This window comes from Teleopsis dalmanni, chromosome 2 (assembly GCF_002237135.1).
Source record: "Teleopsis dalmanni isolate 2A chromosome 2, ASM223713v2, whole genome shotgun sequence".
NCBI lineage: Eukaryota > Metazoa > Arthropoda > Insecta > Diptera > Diopsidae > Teleopsis > Teleopsis dalmanni.
The window spans coordinates 184093261-184109671 of record NC_051847.1 but is presented as its reverse complement, the minus strand read 5'-3'; the positions used below and the strand labels follow the sequence as shown (position 1 = coordinate 184109671).

Below are 16411 nucleotides of genomic sequence, written 5' to 3'. Positions count from 1 at the left end.
GAAATGCTATATGGCCAAACTCTACGTTTACCGGGCGAAATAGTAAGCAACCCTAGCCACAGAAATATAAATCAACACGATTTCATAACCAAGCTAAGAGAACAAATGCAGAGCGTCAAGGCAACGTTGGTATCGCATCATATAGACCGAGGCTACCACATCCAACCGGCTCTAAGCTCAGCCACGCATGTATTTATACGAAATGACAAGGTAAAACCACCATTGACGCAACCATACGATGGTCCTTACCAAATACTAGAGCGAAATGACAAGACGTTTAGAATACTGATCGAAAACAAAGAACAAACAGTTAGCATAGATCGTCTTAAAGCTGCTTTCATATGTCCCGATACAGACATTGACATCCACAACAAATCAATGGTATACCACACTCCAAACAACGTTAATGGCGACCAGTCTGTGCGACCAAATACAACAGCTAACCTGACAAAATCAGGACGCAACGTTCGCTTTCCAACCAAATTCAGTGACTCCATCACTTAGGGGGGAGTACTGTGGCAGCACCAAAAAATATAATAAAAAGAACTGTCAACAAGGCACAAAGGAGACAACAATAGCCGCAGTTCCCGCCAGTAGTAGTTTGGAAAAAGACAAAGCAGCACGTGAATAAAACGTAAAAACACAAATCTTAACTTTAAGAATATTTTATAATAACTAAGTATAAGAAATAAATAAACTTATCCATTACCAATACGGAGTGTTAAATTAACTTATCCATTACCAATACGGAGTGTTAAATTCGAAATAAACCCCAACATAAAAAACCACTACAAGAATATTGAATATGTATTATATTAATGTATTATATGTTGTTATCGTAACTGTTTTATATATTCTAAATATTTTTCATACAACTATTCAAGCAAAAAATTTTTTGTGCAATAAAAGTTTGTCAAATTTGGGGTTTGTGTATAAAACTAAACAATAAAGGTTTATATTATCATAAATATGGCATCACTGATTACAAATGTCAATTCATTCCGTTTTCAATATTTTCTAATCAAAACAAATACAGCGCTAATTTTAATAACTCGTTTAAATAAAAACGGATATTTGCCTTTTAAGTATTATATAAAACTAATTATTATTAAGTTCATACAAAATATTAAGTACGTAAAATAATTACGAATGATTTAGTATAATACTGTGGAACGGTTCCATAATTATTTTGTGTGGTTGCTTGGTAGCAGCTTAGGCATTTGTTTTTCAAATAAAATTCTACACTAAAATTCCTATCGAAATGAATAACATTTTCAATAACACTGAACATAAAACAGTACAAAATAAAAATGTCCCAATAAATCCAGAACTTAGAGCGCGGAAACGTGAAGAATTTATAAAAGAAAAACGAAGTCAACTTTTACGAGAAAATAATGAAGACTTACGGCAGCTGGAACGTTCACTACGTAATGCCTACATTTACAAAGAGTTGGACTTACAAAAGGCTGAGCTGGAACGTAAGAGGGAAACGGAAAAAATTTCTAAGCTTGAAGAACAAGTACGTATAAGTAAAGAGCTGAAAGAATTGAAAGAAAAACAAATAGCTGAAGAGGAAAAGATACGCTTACAAAAGGTGCAATTTCGGGACATGTTGCAACAACAAATTGCAGAAATAAATAAACGCCGATTGGACAAATATGAAGTGGCAGTGTGTGAACACGTTGAGATGCAAAAACTCATTAAAAATCTGGAAGACGAACTCTATGCTGATTCCTTAGCTCTAATGCAACAACGCGAACATGCCAAACAGGAAATGGAACTTTGGAAACAGAAAAAAGAGCATTTACAAGCTTTAGAAAATATGAGAGATAAATTAGAAAATGAAAATATAATAAGAATACAAGAACAACGCGATGCTGAGCAACGACGTCTTAGAAGTATTAGGCAGCATGCAATGGAGGAAAAACGGTTATTAGCGGACACAATTGGTCAGCAATTGCATCGTGCAGAGGTAACTTGCCAAATATAATAATTCAAACAAAACGTCAAAAAATTGATTTAATAAATCAATAGATTTTTTAATTAAAAATAAATTTTAAGAAATTAATATTTATAATCCAAGCATAACTTATCTAAACAACTAATTTGAACTAATTTGAAGACAAAAAATTAAATATATCCAATATCCTTGTAGCTAAAATGTATTAGCAGTATAGTTCTAAAAGTATTGATGGTTTAAATTTAAAAAAAACCTTTTTAATTCATTTGGAAAACTGTCGTTAAATGAAATCTAAAATGTTAATTATCTTCATTAAAATCTTTTTATCCTTTTTTAAATTAGACTGAGAAACAGCGCAGGGAAAATGTTTTACAAAATCTTTTAATTGAAGAGTGTAAAGCTGTGGAAGATTTCCGATATAGACAAAATTTAGAGAGACAAGAAAGACAACGTATGCAAGTACGAGAAGAAATTGAAAAACATAGAGCTGAACTATTGCAACAGAAATTGGATAGTCAAAAAGCGAAAGAAGAGCAAATCCGTAACGAACGTTTGAATATGTTAGCCGAACGGGATAAATTAGAACAATTATCTGATCAACGCAGAAGGCAAAAAAAATTGGAACATAAGCGTGAAGTTGAGGAAATGTTAAAAGAACTGCGGAATAGACGAACAGAGGAACAAATCAAACAAATACATGAACGTGATCTACAACTTATGATAGAACGTCAGAGGTATGTTTCAAAAAAAATAATTATTTATCAATAAAAGTTGTCATAAAATATTTTTAATTTTTATTTATAGATTGCAAGAAATTGAAGATGAACGTCAAAAAATATTACGTAAACATCCAAAGGAGATTATAAAACTCTTACCACCAAATATTTTAGGTGAAAAAGATAAAAGTTTTTTGAAAGATACTAACTAATAAGACTTTTTTTTAGCAATAATATTTTAAAAATAGTATTTTTAAGTATGTTTTGATAATTATATGATAATTACATGTTTATATATATTGTTATATATATTATTAACTGATTAATCGCACTTATAGGTTAGATAGCATCAAATTTTGTTTATTTATCATGTTTAAGTATTCAAAATGCTACATATTTTTAGTATAATCACATGTTTTTAAACCTGTGAATATTTTGATTATTTTCGTAAAATAAATGCTTATCAATTGTATTACTGAAAAACCATTGGAAATTGTTGATTATCTTATCAGTAGAGAATATATAAGGTCATTATCCATTTTTTTTATGTTGTAAGAGAGCGAGGTTCCTTATTACGTACAAACAAACGCACATTCTTGTCATTTAAGACTTGATCCTCCCTACATTTCACTGTTACTTAATATTTTAATAGCTTTTCTTTTCGTTGAAAAGTTTTTGTATTTGAGTTTTATATTCAAGCTGACACTGTACTCAAGGTACTCGAACATGGTATAAATATAACTAAAGGCCCAGTTAGACGGTAGGTAACGTAAGAAATTAATTCAAAGCGAAATGCATAACCAACCAAACCTGCGTATTTCGCTTTAAATTAATTTTTTACGTTACCTACCGTCTAACTGAGCTTTAAGGTTTGTCACAAAGTTATAGCATCTTTTTATTTTAAATTATTAATAAAGTAATAATAAAAGACTTTACATGTGCAAAGATACTTGCATTTGATACTTAAAAATGTGTCTTATTTTATGATTTTATTTAATATTAAGTTTTTATTAATAAAAATCTACTTCAATTTTCATGCGGCGTAGTATTTATTTTAGAAGCATTTATTTGTATGCGTAAACTGGCAGTGATCGCGCCATTTCGTCTAAGCTTAATAATATATGGCAAAACATTTGTTTCATTTCATTTTGTTCTCAAGTTCCATTTTCTTTGGATTTCATTTGCTTCACGTGCAGTTTTTAGCGGCACGTTTTTTAATTAATAACAAACAGTGCTTTGCAAATTTAATTGAATCAAGTGAGTTTTTAAGAAAAACATCTTATAGATGTTATTAGATCTTATAGATATTTTTTATTAAATCTTTTATTATTTTTAATAAAAATTTGTTCAGTTTTTTACTAAATATGCGTTTCTTGATATATAGTGTATATGAATAATCAAATACATTTTTTTATATTATTAATTAAATTTTATTAGTTTATTTAAAATCATAGAAAAAAAACTTGTTATTTAAAATTTGTAACAGGTCGATTGGATCGCAATTCTAAAGTTTTAGATAATTACGTGGGATATACTGAATGTGTTACATTAACAACTTGTGGTTTATATGTACTTGTGAAATATATTTAATTAAAAATCCAGTTCAATAAAATTTATTATTAGATTTTAGTGTTATTAAATATTAAAAGTATTTGCCACCACAAACACCTGTTGCTGCCAGCACGATTTAAAGGTTAAATGGTTCCAAACTTTAGACTGTGGTTTTAAATAAAATGTATAAATGTGCTGAAATAAATATTTTATATATGTTTTTCAATAATATTACTGAAACCACGGTTGCCACTTGAAAATTTTTTTCTGTACCAAAATTGGTTTAAAAAGGTACCATTTCTGTAAAAAAAGGTCCAAAATTTGTCTTCTATTGTCTTTTTTATAAGAAATACAATTTATATAAATAATGTACAAAAAGTATAAAACAATACAATATCCACAATAAAGTTGGGTCGCCGAAAATGTACCATTTTTTGAACATGAGTACCAGAGTACCAAACGGAAAAAAAAGTACCAATTTTGGTACTAAAGTACCATAAGTGGCAACCGTGACTGAAACATCTCCTTCAAATATAATTGTATAAGCTGCAGCGAAAAAGAGGAATAAATGACAATGAAACATTTTCTATATAAAAATCTAGATTTGGAAAAATTGTATATTTCATTATAGCAATCTAGCCAAGTTTATAGAATTGTTAGATTGGTTCACTTCTACATAAGTTAAGGATTCGTGTCTGTTTAATTCTACGTTATCTGCGCGCTGGCTACTGCGGTTTATCAAGGTGTTTTGATGGTCCACTTAATCAGGTGTATGAACAACATTTTTATCTGTGGTATTACAACAGGCAATTATTTCTGTTTAAGTGGGATTTGGTTGGCAAAGTTGATAATTCAAGTCAACCTATTCTAACTATGACAGTGTACGAACTAATGCGCCTTACGGAAATCGCAAGAACTGCCAAATCTACCTCAGGGAGCCACAACGGAAATCGCAAATACAAGAACAACGGTGTTTTAAAAATAATTCCCGCTGTCAACAGCACATACTGGTTAGTTAAATAGAGAAAACAATTCTTTCAATTATAATATAGTAATTACTTCTAAAATAGTTTAATTGCAATTTTAGATTAATCGTAAAGCTATTTCGGACGCATCTCAATATCCACTATCATTGAAGTTTATTTGGATATATTCAGTTTTAGTTGTTAATAAAAATACACTGAACCCATACCCTGTGGGTTTAAAAAAACTTATTCCACTGTTAGTTTTCTCTTAAAAACTTTTTAAAAGTATATCGTAATTTTCGTCATACGGGTTTTGAACTTTTCGTGTGATATAATTATTTTATTAGTAATTAAATATGATTTTTAAAGTTAATGTAACATGTATCTTTATACAAATCCCTTAAAATTTATATAAATTGAAAACAAAATATTAATTATGTTGTGTAATATTCAGGCTGATAGCCAGATATTTACTTCGATGGGTCGAAGACCGAATAATTATGGAACTGATCTGCTGAATATGCATACACTTCAAATATACATATGCCTTGGTCAAAGTTTGAAAAAGTTAGATCAATGAAAACTAATTAAAAAAATATATATTTATTTTATGGAAGGTTTAATTAGTAATTGTATGCTAAAGTATGTATAAAGATTATTTTATAGAAATCAACAGTTGTTAGCATTACATCTCTTTCAAACCACATCCAGTTTTTGCATTACATATTCATACATAATAATTGATAACTCTTAGCTGGTGTTAGGTCATGCATATAGATTAATTTTAAAATATAGTAATATTAAAATTTTTATTCACTTATCAACTCAAAAATAATCATCTTAAATTGGAAAGGTCATTGATTGCAATACTTAACACCAAAACTGCATCAACATGTTTTTGCAAAATATTTTTTATACAAATCTTAAAACAATGTGTCACCTATTTTCAGTTCAGCTTTAACCGCAGAACGACTGGTACCACAGTGAATTAGTAGAAAAGTATTATTAACAATGGCAACTAAACAAATTGGTACGTATAAAATTAAAATTAAACAAGTTTTTAAAATTTATTTAAATATATAATTTTTCAGCTCTTTTAAGCGTCTCTGACAAGACAGGATTGGTAGAACTAGGTAAAAATCTAACAGCACTTGGATATCATTTAGTAGCTAGTGGTGGTACAGCAACACTATTGCGAAACTCTCAATTAGCTGTGGAGGATGTTTCCACTGTAACAGGTGCACCTGAAATGTTAGGAGGACGTGTAAAAACCTTACACCCCGCTGTACACGCTGGCATACTAGCACGTACCACTGAAACCGATCTTGCAGACATACAAAAACAAAATTATTCTCTAGTCAGTTTGGTTGTTTGCAATTTGTATCCTTTTGTTAATACGGTGTCAAAACCCGATGTGTCCGTGGAAGATGCAGTCGAGAATATTGATATTGGTGGTGTGACATTATTACGTGCTGCTGCTAAAAATCATGCACGCGTTACGGTGATATGTGATGCTAACGATTATGGAAAAGTTGTGGATGAATTAAAACAACACGGCGATACCACATTAGAAACAAGGTAACTACCAACCACGTTTTATAAATAATAATTAAGGTCATTGTAATAAATAATATCTCGCAATAATAAAAATAATTTTGTGAATAGAAAAATGTTGGCACTCAAAGCTTTCACTCATACGGCTACATATGATGATGCCATATCTGATTATTTCCGCAAGCAGTATTCGCCCAGTGTATCTCAGCTTAATTTACGTTACGGCATGAATCCACATCAAAAACCAGCACAGCTATATACACAATTAGAGAAATTGCCACTACAAGTGCTAAATGCATCCCCTGGTTTTATCAATCTTTGTGATGCACTTAACGGTTGGCAATTGGTACGCGAATTAAAGCGTGCACTCCAACTACCGGCAGCCACTAGCTTTAAGCACGTATCACCAGCAGGTGCTGCTGTCGGCGTTCCACTGAGCAGAGAGCAGGCTAAACTTTGCATGGTCGATGATATATATGATGATTTGACACCTTTAGCCACTGCCTATGCACGTGCACGTGGTGCGGATCGTATGTCTTCATTTGGTGACTTTGTGGCTTTATCAGATGTGTGTGACGTTATAACGGCTAGAATTATAGCACGTGAAGTATCCGATGGTATAATTGCGCCAGGTTATTTACCTGAAGCTTTTGAAATTTTAAAAAAGAAAAAGAATGGCGCTTACTGTATTTTACAGGTAAATTTATTTATTTCCTTATTTCCACAATATTTGTGTTAATATGTATGTGTATTTGCAATTTTAGATGGATGCTGATTATGAGCCCAGTGCAATTGAACGTAAAACAATTTTTGGTTTGACTTTGGAACAAAAACGTAATGATGCTGTTATCGATGCAACACTGTTTGCAAATGTTGTTACCAAAAACAATAAATTATCAACAAATGCTATACGCGATTTAATTGTTGCTACAATTGCACTTAAATTCACACAAAGTAATTCTGTTTGTTATGCGCGTGATGGTCAAGTTATTGGCATTGGTGCTGGTCAGCAATCACGTATACATTGTACACGTTTGGCTGGCGAAAAAGCAGATAACTGGTGGTTGCGTCAACATCCTAGAGTAGCAGGTATGAAATTTAAAACTGGCGTGAAACGTGCAGAAATCTCGAATGCTATTGATAACTATGTAAATGGTACAGTTGGCAAGGATATGCCGATTACACAATTCGAAGCTATGTAAGATATTTGTTGTTAATTTTTCTTTATATATACTTATTTAAATTTAAAATAATGAAAGGTTCGATGTTGTACCAGCACCTTTAACAAATGAAGAAAAATTAGAATGGTTGAAAAAATTAGATGGTGTTGCTTTGGGTTCAGATGCATTCTTTCCTTTCAGAGACAATATTGATCGCGCTAGATTGGTTTGTATTACATATTCTATGATATTTTATATGTACTCTTATTTATTTATCTTATTTTAGAGTGGTGTTTCATATATTGCCAGTCCTTCTGGATCTACAAATGATGCTGGCGTAATTGCGGCTTGTGATGAACATGGCATTATAATGGCACACACTAATTTACGCTTATTCCATCATTAATGATCCAAATTAATGTTTGCTAAATTTTTCAATTAAGCATAAAAAAATGACAAATAACTTGAATTAGATTTAATTTTAATAGATTTAGAACTTTGAAAACATTTGCATTTTATAGTAATTGTTAATAGAAGCATTGTGAAAATAGAGTTTATAAAACAATACACTTATATTAAGCTAAATTAAATTTGGTGAACTAAAAATAATTGAATATATCTTAAACTATTTAATTGGAAAGATTCTACAAAAATTATACTATTTTTAAACGTGGATAATGATTATATTATCAATAAAAATCGTTAACTGAGTTCATATGCTGTTTTGATTTGATTTATCAGGAAACCATGCTATGACTTTGGATCTTTCGGACAATGAATCTTGCCGTACCCTTGTCATTGACATACGGATTATCTTTTTGTATTTTAGATTTTCTGATAATAGATATCTACTGCAGACATTTATCGTATATACAAAGGTGTGAATTACCAAAGCCATTGTACCTAGACAGACGAATATTTGGTTCTCATAATCAAATTCTGTGTACCAGAATATATGATCATCGAATTTTCAACTTAACTGTTTCCTGATCTATGATAGATTATATAAGTAGATTTGCAAAGCAATCACATTGGGTCATTCAACTTAATTCCTTGTTTCTTAAGGCAACTGAATTATCTCGAGTAAAACAAATTTTGTATAATAAACGGGATTTAGTAATACTATAAACCAGTATTATAAATCAATATATTTATATCAAAAAGATAATAAATAATTTATCCCAGCAAGTTATTTATATTATTAACATCAGAACATATTCTATGCAACTGCCCAGCGGTGGCAAGACGTAGACTCGATTACCTTGGAAGCGGGATATTAGTCCCAAGTCAAATAGGTAAAATTAAGCCCACAGCAATCACAAGATTTATAAATAGTCTAAAATTGTCCTAGTTGGGCCTTTAGGTGCTTTAATAGCCTATTACTTAAATAATAATATTTATATTATATAAAAAATAATTCGGTCAAAACAGTTCTGTATGGTTTTGTAAAATCACTATTGGTCTATTTCCGACTTAAAAATTAAAATTTTTAAATTCAGAGGTAACAGATTTACTAGCAGAAATCGGCTAATCAATGAGACAGTGTCTTATTTTAGTTTTAATAAATATTATTTGTGCGATTAAAAAAAGTTGGAGAATCTCCGGAACAAATAAATCGATCTAAAAGGACTATGTTAAGAAATAAAAGTGAAGTGATTAGAGAAATATTTGGTTTACTATATTTTTCTCACAGCGTAGTGATTTACCCTTTTATTGTTAGTTTTTTTTAGTTACTTCTTAGTGTGTTTGTATATACCATAAGTGATCTCACTTATATGAGTGATAAGATATATATCTTATATAGTAAATTTTAACAATAAGGCGTTTAATATTAAGTAAATTAAATTTAAATTTGGTTGTAGTTGTAAAATTTTATTAAAATTTTATTTTATATTTTTACAATTAGTTTTAGTTCTAAAGATATTATTATCCTTTAATCTATATAATGTTTTGTGTCAAATTTAAATAATTTCTCATTAAAAATAATTTTTTTTTCCATACGTAACAAGTTCATATTAATCCTAAGGAATTATAAAATAAATCAATTGAATTTAATTTTAAATGCATTTTTAAAATGTGCAACTCATCTATAAACTATGGAAGTCAAAATAAAATATTTAAACAAATTATTAATAATAAAATTAATAAATTAGGAGTACATCAAATGGCACCAATCGGTGCAACAGTTATTACAGGTCGGCATCTTGCCAACTTATTTACTATGTAAAAATATTTACTTTTAAATATTTTTATAATATTCTTTTTCTAAATAAAAAACAATATAAAATATTTAATAAGTATTTGTTTAACTAACTATCCATAAATGAATTTAAATGCTTTAAATGCGTTTCTGTTTCTTTCGAAATGTTCTGCTACAATTGCACACGAAAACCAAGAAAGTTGCCACAAAGAGTATAACCGAACCCAGTACTAAAGCCAATGTCGTTGTCTGATCATATGTGGGTGTTGGATCTAAAATGTGTTGATTAGGTAGTAACAGGAAATCTGTTAGAACTGCTGCACCGTCAGGTGGCGGGCATGTCTGCTGCACGATAATCTCTTGATGTTGTACCTAAAAATAATAAAAAGAATATATAATGATGGACTGTAGTTATTTGTAATTTCTTCCAAATTATTTACTTGTTTATTGCGACAAAGCTGCAAATTTCCAGAATTCGATAGAGTATCATAGCTGTACTCATCTTGTACCAACACAGGTAGTAACCATTTCTCTGGTGATATAAGTTGTGACCAAGACCATAGTTTTGAAAGATTACGGGGATGCACTGAATAGCCACCGACAGCTGTTAGTCCCAGCGTGATTAGAGCATTGAACACTATAGCTGACGTTTTGGTGGGCATTAAGTGTGCACAGAAGAGGGCAAGTGTTTGTATTAATGTTAGAAATAGCAACATGTAACCTGAGAAAGATAATTTGGAATAAATTTTTATTTAAATATATTTTGAACTTACCCATATATAGATATATGCCTGTATCACTAGTCTTTGAATAAGTGTAAAGACCTGCCATACTGTGTGCTGGCAGTAAATAAGCCAACCAAATGCATAAGCTTGGGAAAAGTCCCAGAATACTCTATGAATTTATTATTTTTAATTAAGTTTTTTATACTAAAAATTTGAACTTATGCATTACCTGTACTATTATGTAAAGAGTTCTCGAGTATAATCCCAATCGTATATCTCGTTCTGCATGTTTTCGATCCTCTTGTGCTACGCGTATTGTTAGCATGACTAATGGCCAATAAGCCAAAGCTATGACACAGTGATGATAACCAAGGCGATCGTTATAGGTTAGTTGTGGATCTGAAGCTGGTACATCCCAAAATATGCAACCAATACAAAGCGATAATAGCGCTGCTGCTATTAGTTTACTTATCCATGTTAATAATGAGCCCGGTTGTTTATATGATGTGAATCGTTTGATAAGTGCTTTAGTTTGGCCTAGTACACCAGCTTTTCTGGTGAAATTTGTTAAAGATGCTGGTGGAGCTGCTAGAGGAGGTTCTGAATTTATTTGATCCCAATTGTTTGCGAGTGTTTCTATTCGAGCTGATGACTCCAGCATGGCAGCAGCCGATAAGTCATCTAATGTTACTAGATCCACTATTTATAGTATATATGATATATAAAAAATAAAAAAAATTAAAAATATAAACAAAAAATAAATTACAAATAGCGGATCAGTTCAAAAAAAAATTATATATAAGCGTATATAATAATATAAAAAGTCATTTGTGTTCTAAAGTTCGGAAGTTCGTAGAACTAGCCTAACATTTCATCTCTCTACTTTTTATTTAACTTCTTAACACTATTTTATTTATGTGTTTAGAATCCGGAATACATATAAAATAGATGCGTATTTTACTAATAACTACTTTCAGAATTATTTTATTTAAATTTTTTTTCGTAAAATAAAATAAAATATATATTTTTCTTACAATAATAATCAGCCGGGTTTTTGAATGGTGGGCAAGGATATCCTAATTCGCCCATATGTCTTGGCAAATCCGATCGACTACCCGAGAAAACTGTTCTTCCGCCAGACAGCAATAATACACCCGAGCACATAGAAAGTATTTCAAATGTAGGTGGTTGTAATGTCATTATAACAATACGTCCACCATTGCACCATTGCCGTAAGTATTCCACTAAGAAAAATGTATCAAAAATGTCCATATTACTAGTAACTTGATCTAGTATTAGGATCGATGACTGTGCTAATAACTGACAAGCCACACTTAAACGTTGCTTCTCAGAATGCGTTAGAGAGGAAACATTTGATGCACGTACTGTAGTAAGACCTAAGTCTTCAATAAGAACATCCATCTAAAAATAATGACAAAATTTAGAACTCTTTACACTAGCATTTCTATGTTTTATTTCAGGACATACCCTTTCTTCCAAATCATTACGATTTAAAGGACCTCTTAGAGCACAATGAAAGTTAAGAGTACACTGCACGCTCATACGGGGATCTAATGAAGATACATTTAAAGCCGGTACATAACTGCATAATTCTCGAAGACCACGCTTATTAATTTGTTGACCATTGATAAGTATTTCACCACCCATGCGTTCTCGTAGACCTGCCAAACATTCTGTAAGTGCAGTGCCTTCACGTTGTGATGTTGCCATAATAGCAAACAAATCGCCTGCTTTTGCCTGTAGCGAAACGCCACGCAAACATGGATTGACATCCAAACAATGAACTTGTATATTGGGATAGACTAAACCTATGCTAGATTGTTTTCTAGTCGTTATACCGTAATTCGAATGATGTCCACCATTCGGATGATCTGAAGTACGATGACGTGTACCATAAATTCGTGATTCACCATAATCATAGCTAATACCATCATTGCCACCGGAAAGTAAATCCGCTTCGCTGTGTGAACGATGGCCATAGTGTTTGCCGTTAGGTATGTAGTGATGATTATTGGCATGTGTGCCCACTAAATAGAAAGTTTATCAAAACAATTTATAATATATTATATGCCCAATACTAATGTTACCTGCTATGCTAGCACGACTATTTGCTTGTCTTAAAGCAGCAATCGGTACACCTTGTGCTCGAGAGTCAGGTCGTGAACTTGGCATGCCACCAATGTTACGAAAATCAGATTCGCTGCGATATTTTCTTATGGAAAAGTTTAAAATGAAGACAGAAAATATAGATATTATGTTTGATATACCTTAAATTGGGAGGCACACGACTGCGTGTTGTTTCGTTGTCACTGCTGTCATAACCAGAGGAACCTGCTGCTGGACCACCTGAACTATCACGAAAACCACGATTTATACGTCCACGCGCATTACCTGGTCCTGGACCTGCACGATGTGAACGCTGTGAACCTGCATTTGGCGGAAAAACACGTGGCAGGCCAAATTTTAAATATGTATACATATTAGACCCCAATGGTGATCTATAGTAAGTTATAAATCATTAATTTGTATGATGATAATGATGATTATTTTTTACTTACTTTGGCCCATAACGTGGGTGATTTAATATTGATTGCACTGTTGTATCGCGTAATTGGAAATTTCCATATGGCAGCGGTGATTTGTCTGATGAACCCAATGCTGAGTCAGTAAAGTCTGAGTTCAAATTTTGTCTATTTTGTTTCAGTGGGTTTTGACAATGAAGATGTTTTGATATTGAGTTTTAGGCGCGGTGGTTTCAATATTTAGGCATTGAAGGAGGGAAAAGAAAAATAAAATGCTTAAATTAATAAATATTTATTGTATTTTTTAATGGTACATGTCAGTTGTATAATTTTTTATTAACTCTTATGACAATTGCAACGGTCAAGTGGTTGATTGGCCTAGGCACATCCGGAAGTGCATTCAAAAAAGGTGTGGTTACATTGATTCTCTAACAAGTTAGTTGCAGGCTTTTGATGATTATGTTGACGGTGAAGTTGATTAAGTTAATCAACCGCAAAGTCAAATTTTCAATTTCTACTGAGGTAAAACGTATTCCTCAATGAAAAAATTTATTGGTAATACCATTAAATGATTGACAAGGCCAAAAAGCTTCAGAACGGAAATGAATTTAAGTTTTTGTTTTATTTTTATTGTTAACTATTTTGGTTTGCAATTAGAATTTTAACTGCTTGTATAATTTTTAATATAGCTGAAGAATAGCTGCGCCTCAATTGATATGAGTAAATACAAATATGGTGACAAAGCGTTGTCGTTTGATAATCAAACAAACATAATAATATCAAATATATGATCAAAAAAAAATAAAATAGATGCTCTTATATTCAGATATTTAATTCATAATATATTCAAATTTATAAAATATAGGTTGGTAATCTTCGTAGGAGAAGTACCAGTACTATACAAATATAAACCTATTACTATTACTGAACACTGAAACAATTCAATTATCAATAAATAATTACTATTAATTAATTAACTAAAAAGTAACACTTCAATAAGTCACATTAATAAAATTGTTTAGTAAATGTTGTATCTAAGGCACGGATATCTTTCTCATCACTTAACCTTTATCTTATATTTTTCAAGGGCGGTATAGTAAAATGCCAACAAGTTCCGCGAGCCCACAGATTTTTAATCATTGATTGTTCAATATCCCTTGATATAGTTTTTATTGAAAAACTATTCGACTGGCCAGAACGGTTTTTATCAATTAAGCTAATAGAAACACTTTTGAATCTAGCGCTCCATCTTTCTTCTGTCCCAAAATGCGTCGCATTTTGTTGGTCCCAATTAATATACGTATATAACAGAAGTTCTGATGCTACTAAAATCAACCACAATCAATCACAGATCAAGGCTTCCAGAGAATAACGCAATGTGACGTTGTTATTATTATTATTACTGCAACAAGTTTTATCTGTTCAACAATGTAGTTTATCGGCAAGTACTTGATTACCAATACATCAAGCAATATCTCTATATAATCCTTCTCTTAAGTCAGAGAAGATTCGGGTTAGTAAATAGATATTATGGCCAAATGTTCCCCTGGGAACACAATGGAATGAAGAAGAAGAAGAGATTTGATTGCCAATACACCAAGCAATATCTCTATATAATCATTCTCTTAAGTCAGAGAACAGTCGGGTTACTAAATAGATATTATGGCCCAATGTTCCCCTGCGAACACAATGGAATGAAGAAGAAGAACAAGGGACTTGATTACCAACACATTAAGCAATATCTCTATATAATCTTCCTCTTAAATCAGGCAACAGTCGGGTTAGTGAATAGACATTATACAATAGATATTATTTGAATGCATAAAAATATTATAGTTAAATGTGTTAGTTAAAATATTGAAAAGAGATATGAAAGTTAAAATAAATTACCTGTATATTGACCACGCATGTAAGTCCTCTGAAGCAGCAGGTGGCAATGGTGTGTTCGGTCCATGCGGAACCGAATATCGACGCTCTTCGCGTGACATTTTTTTCGATGTTGTAAAATTACTTAATTCCATAATCTAAAATTAAAAAAACGAATAAAAAAGAAAATGATGAGAAAAATAATTAAATTAATATTTTTCTATAAAAATAAACGTTAAAAAACTCTGTAATTACGGGTTTGTATAAGTCAGTAAAGAAAAAAGATTGTCAACATGATGAAAACTACGGTCCAAGTCATAATTTATAAAGAAAAAAACAACAACAACAAAAGAAAAAAAGAAATAGAAAAATAAAGAACTGAAACAAAAGATTCGCTATGGGAAAAGAAAATTTTATAAAAATGCAAATGATTGCATTATGAGAAGAAGAAGGAATTTGCCAGACGAATAAAGATAATGGCTTTAAGGTATAAATTTGTTTTTCTTTTAACAGTTAATCAAGCTGTTAACTATGGAAAGATTTCAAAACTGCCAACGTAGGGCTATAAACGGCCATGACAGCTTGAAAGAACTCTTCGTTGAGTAATTTAAAATGACAAATGATCAAGACAAAATGATTACTTCAATTTAAACAAATAAAAATATTAATATTTAAATGAAGATAATATTCTTTGACACATCGTTAGCGATTTTATAAAATTTTAAAAATAATAATAAAATATATAGCAAAAATACGAAAAATATAACCTTTGTTATAAATTTTACTTTTAGACCTCTAAAGTCTGTTTCTGTGTAACGTCGGGGCAAAAAGTATTGTTAGTTGTTGAATAAAAAAAATTATCTGGGTCAAGAAACAATACAATTTGCCAGTTGTAGTAAACATAATACAAAAAATAACATATTCTTATATATTGCTTATATATCTATACTCTTAGTGCTTTTGTATAATTTTAATAGAATTTATTCAATTTTTCATCTAAAAGTATTTTTGACTTTTTATGTCTTAAATATTTGTGCCAAATTAGAGCGGAGTTTGCATATTTTTGCTTTACCATTCATAAAAATTTCCACATAATACGAGTATAACTTCCTAAGGTCAAGGTGTACTCAGAGTAATTTTCTCGTTAGTATAAAGTTTCATTTATAGTTAA

At 30.9% G+C, this 16411-nt stretch overlaps 3 protein-coding genes across 5 annotated transcripts; 2 read left to right on the top strand and 1 right to left on the bottom strand.

The window, feature by feature from the left end:
• The first annotated feature begins 1261 nt into the window (after positions 1-1261).
• On the top strand, positions 1262-2888 carry LOC119676344 (meiosis-specific nuclear structural protein 1-like). Its single transcript, XM_038087583.1, has 3 exons — positions 1262-1972; positions 2303-2694; positions 2765-2888. The coding sequence occupies exons 1-3, from the start codon at positions 1262-1264 to the stop codon at positions 2886-2888; spliced, it is 1227 nt and encodes a 408-aa protein (XP_037943511.1).
• A 986-nt stretch (positions 2889-3874) lies between these two features.
• LOC119678933 (bifunctional purine biosynthesis protein ATIC-like) lies at positions 3875-8547 on the top strand. 3 transcript variants are annotated; one of them, XM_038091040.1, is made up of 7 exons: positions 3875-3933; positions 6143-6222; positions 6284-6770; positions 6858-7443; positions 7511-7944; positions 8006-8132; positions 8193-8547. In XM_038091040.1, exons 2-7 carry the CDS (start codon positions 6204-6206, stop codon positions 8310-8312), a joined length of 1773 nt encoding a protein of 590 aa, XP_037946968.1. In that variant the 5' UTR covers positions 3875-3933; positions 6143-6203; the 3' UTR covers positions 8313-8547. The 3 variants fall into 3 exon arrangements, with proteins under 3 accessions (XP_037946968.1, XP_037946969.1, XP_037946967.1); XM_038091041.1 differs by lacking the exon at positions 3875-3933 and adding an exon at positions 4835-5237 and having other exon boundaries at positions 6148-6222; XM_038091039.1 differs by lacking the exon at positions 3875-3933 and adding an exon at positions 4835-5237 and having other exon boundaries at positions 8193-8546.
• Positions 8548-10215: 1668 nt separating this feature from the next.
• LOC119684254 (ATP-binding cassette sub-family G member 8-like) lies at positions 10216-15396 on the bottom strand. The gene is made up of 10 exons (XM_038098260.1): positions 15265-15396; positions 13411-13542; positions 13120-13350; positions 12940-13064; positions 12320-12879; positions 11866-12253; positions 11061-11530; positions 10880-11000; positions 10547-10827; positions 10216-10478 (listed from the first exon to the last, which is right to left on the bottom strand). The coding sequence occupies exons 1-10, from the start codon at positions 15393-15395 to the stop codon at positions 10245-10247; spliced, it is 2673 nt and encodes an 890-aa protein (XP_037954188.1). The 5' UTR covers position 15396; the 3' UTR covers positions 10216-10244.
• Between the last annotated feature and the right edge of the window lie 1015 nt (positions 15397-16411).

Excerpts from the sequence above, each read along its gene's own strand:
- LOC119676344 (XM_038087583.1), top strand. The coding sequence starts at position 1,262 with ATGAATAACATTTTCAATAACACTGAACATAAAACAGTACAAAATAAA. Across the intron at positions 1,973-2,302 it reads AGCAATTGCATCGTGCAGAG|ACTGAGAAACAGCGCAGGGA; the intron begins GTAACTTGCCAA and ends TTTTTAAATTAG. Across the intron at positions 2,695-2,764 it reads CTTATGATAGAACGTCAGAG|ATTGCAAGAAATTGAAGATG; the intron begins GTATGTTTCAAA and ends TTTTATTTATAG.
- LOC119678933 (XM_038091040.1), top strand. Across the intron at positions 6,771-6,857 it reads GATACCACATTAGAAACAAG|AAAAATGTTGGCACTCAAAG; the intron begins GTAACTACCAAC and ends TTTTGTGAATAG. Across the intron at positions 7,444-7,510 it reads GCGCTTACTGTATTTTACAG|ATGGATGCTGATTATGAGCC; the intron begins GTAAATTTATTT and ends TTGCAATTTTAG.
- LOC119684254 (XM_038098260.1), bottom strand. The coding sequence starts at position 15,395 with ATGGAATTAAGTAATTTTACAACATCGAAAAAAATGTCACGCGAAGAG. Across the intron at positions 13,065-13,119 it reads CGTGTGCCTCCCAATTTAAG|AAAATATCGCAGCGAATCTG; the intron begins GTATATCAAACA and ends CTTTTCCATAAG. Across the intron at positions 11,531-11,865 it reads AAACCCGGCTGATTATTATT|TGGATCTAGTAACATTAGAT; the intron begins GTAAGAAAAATA and ends TACTATAAATAG.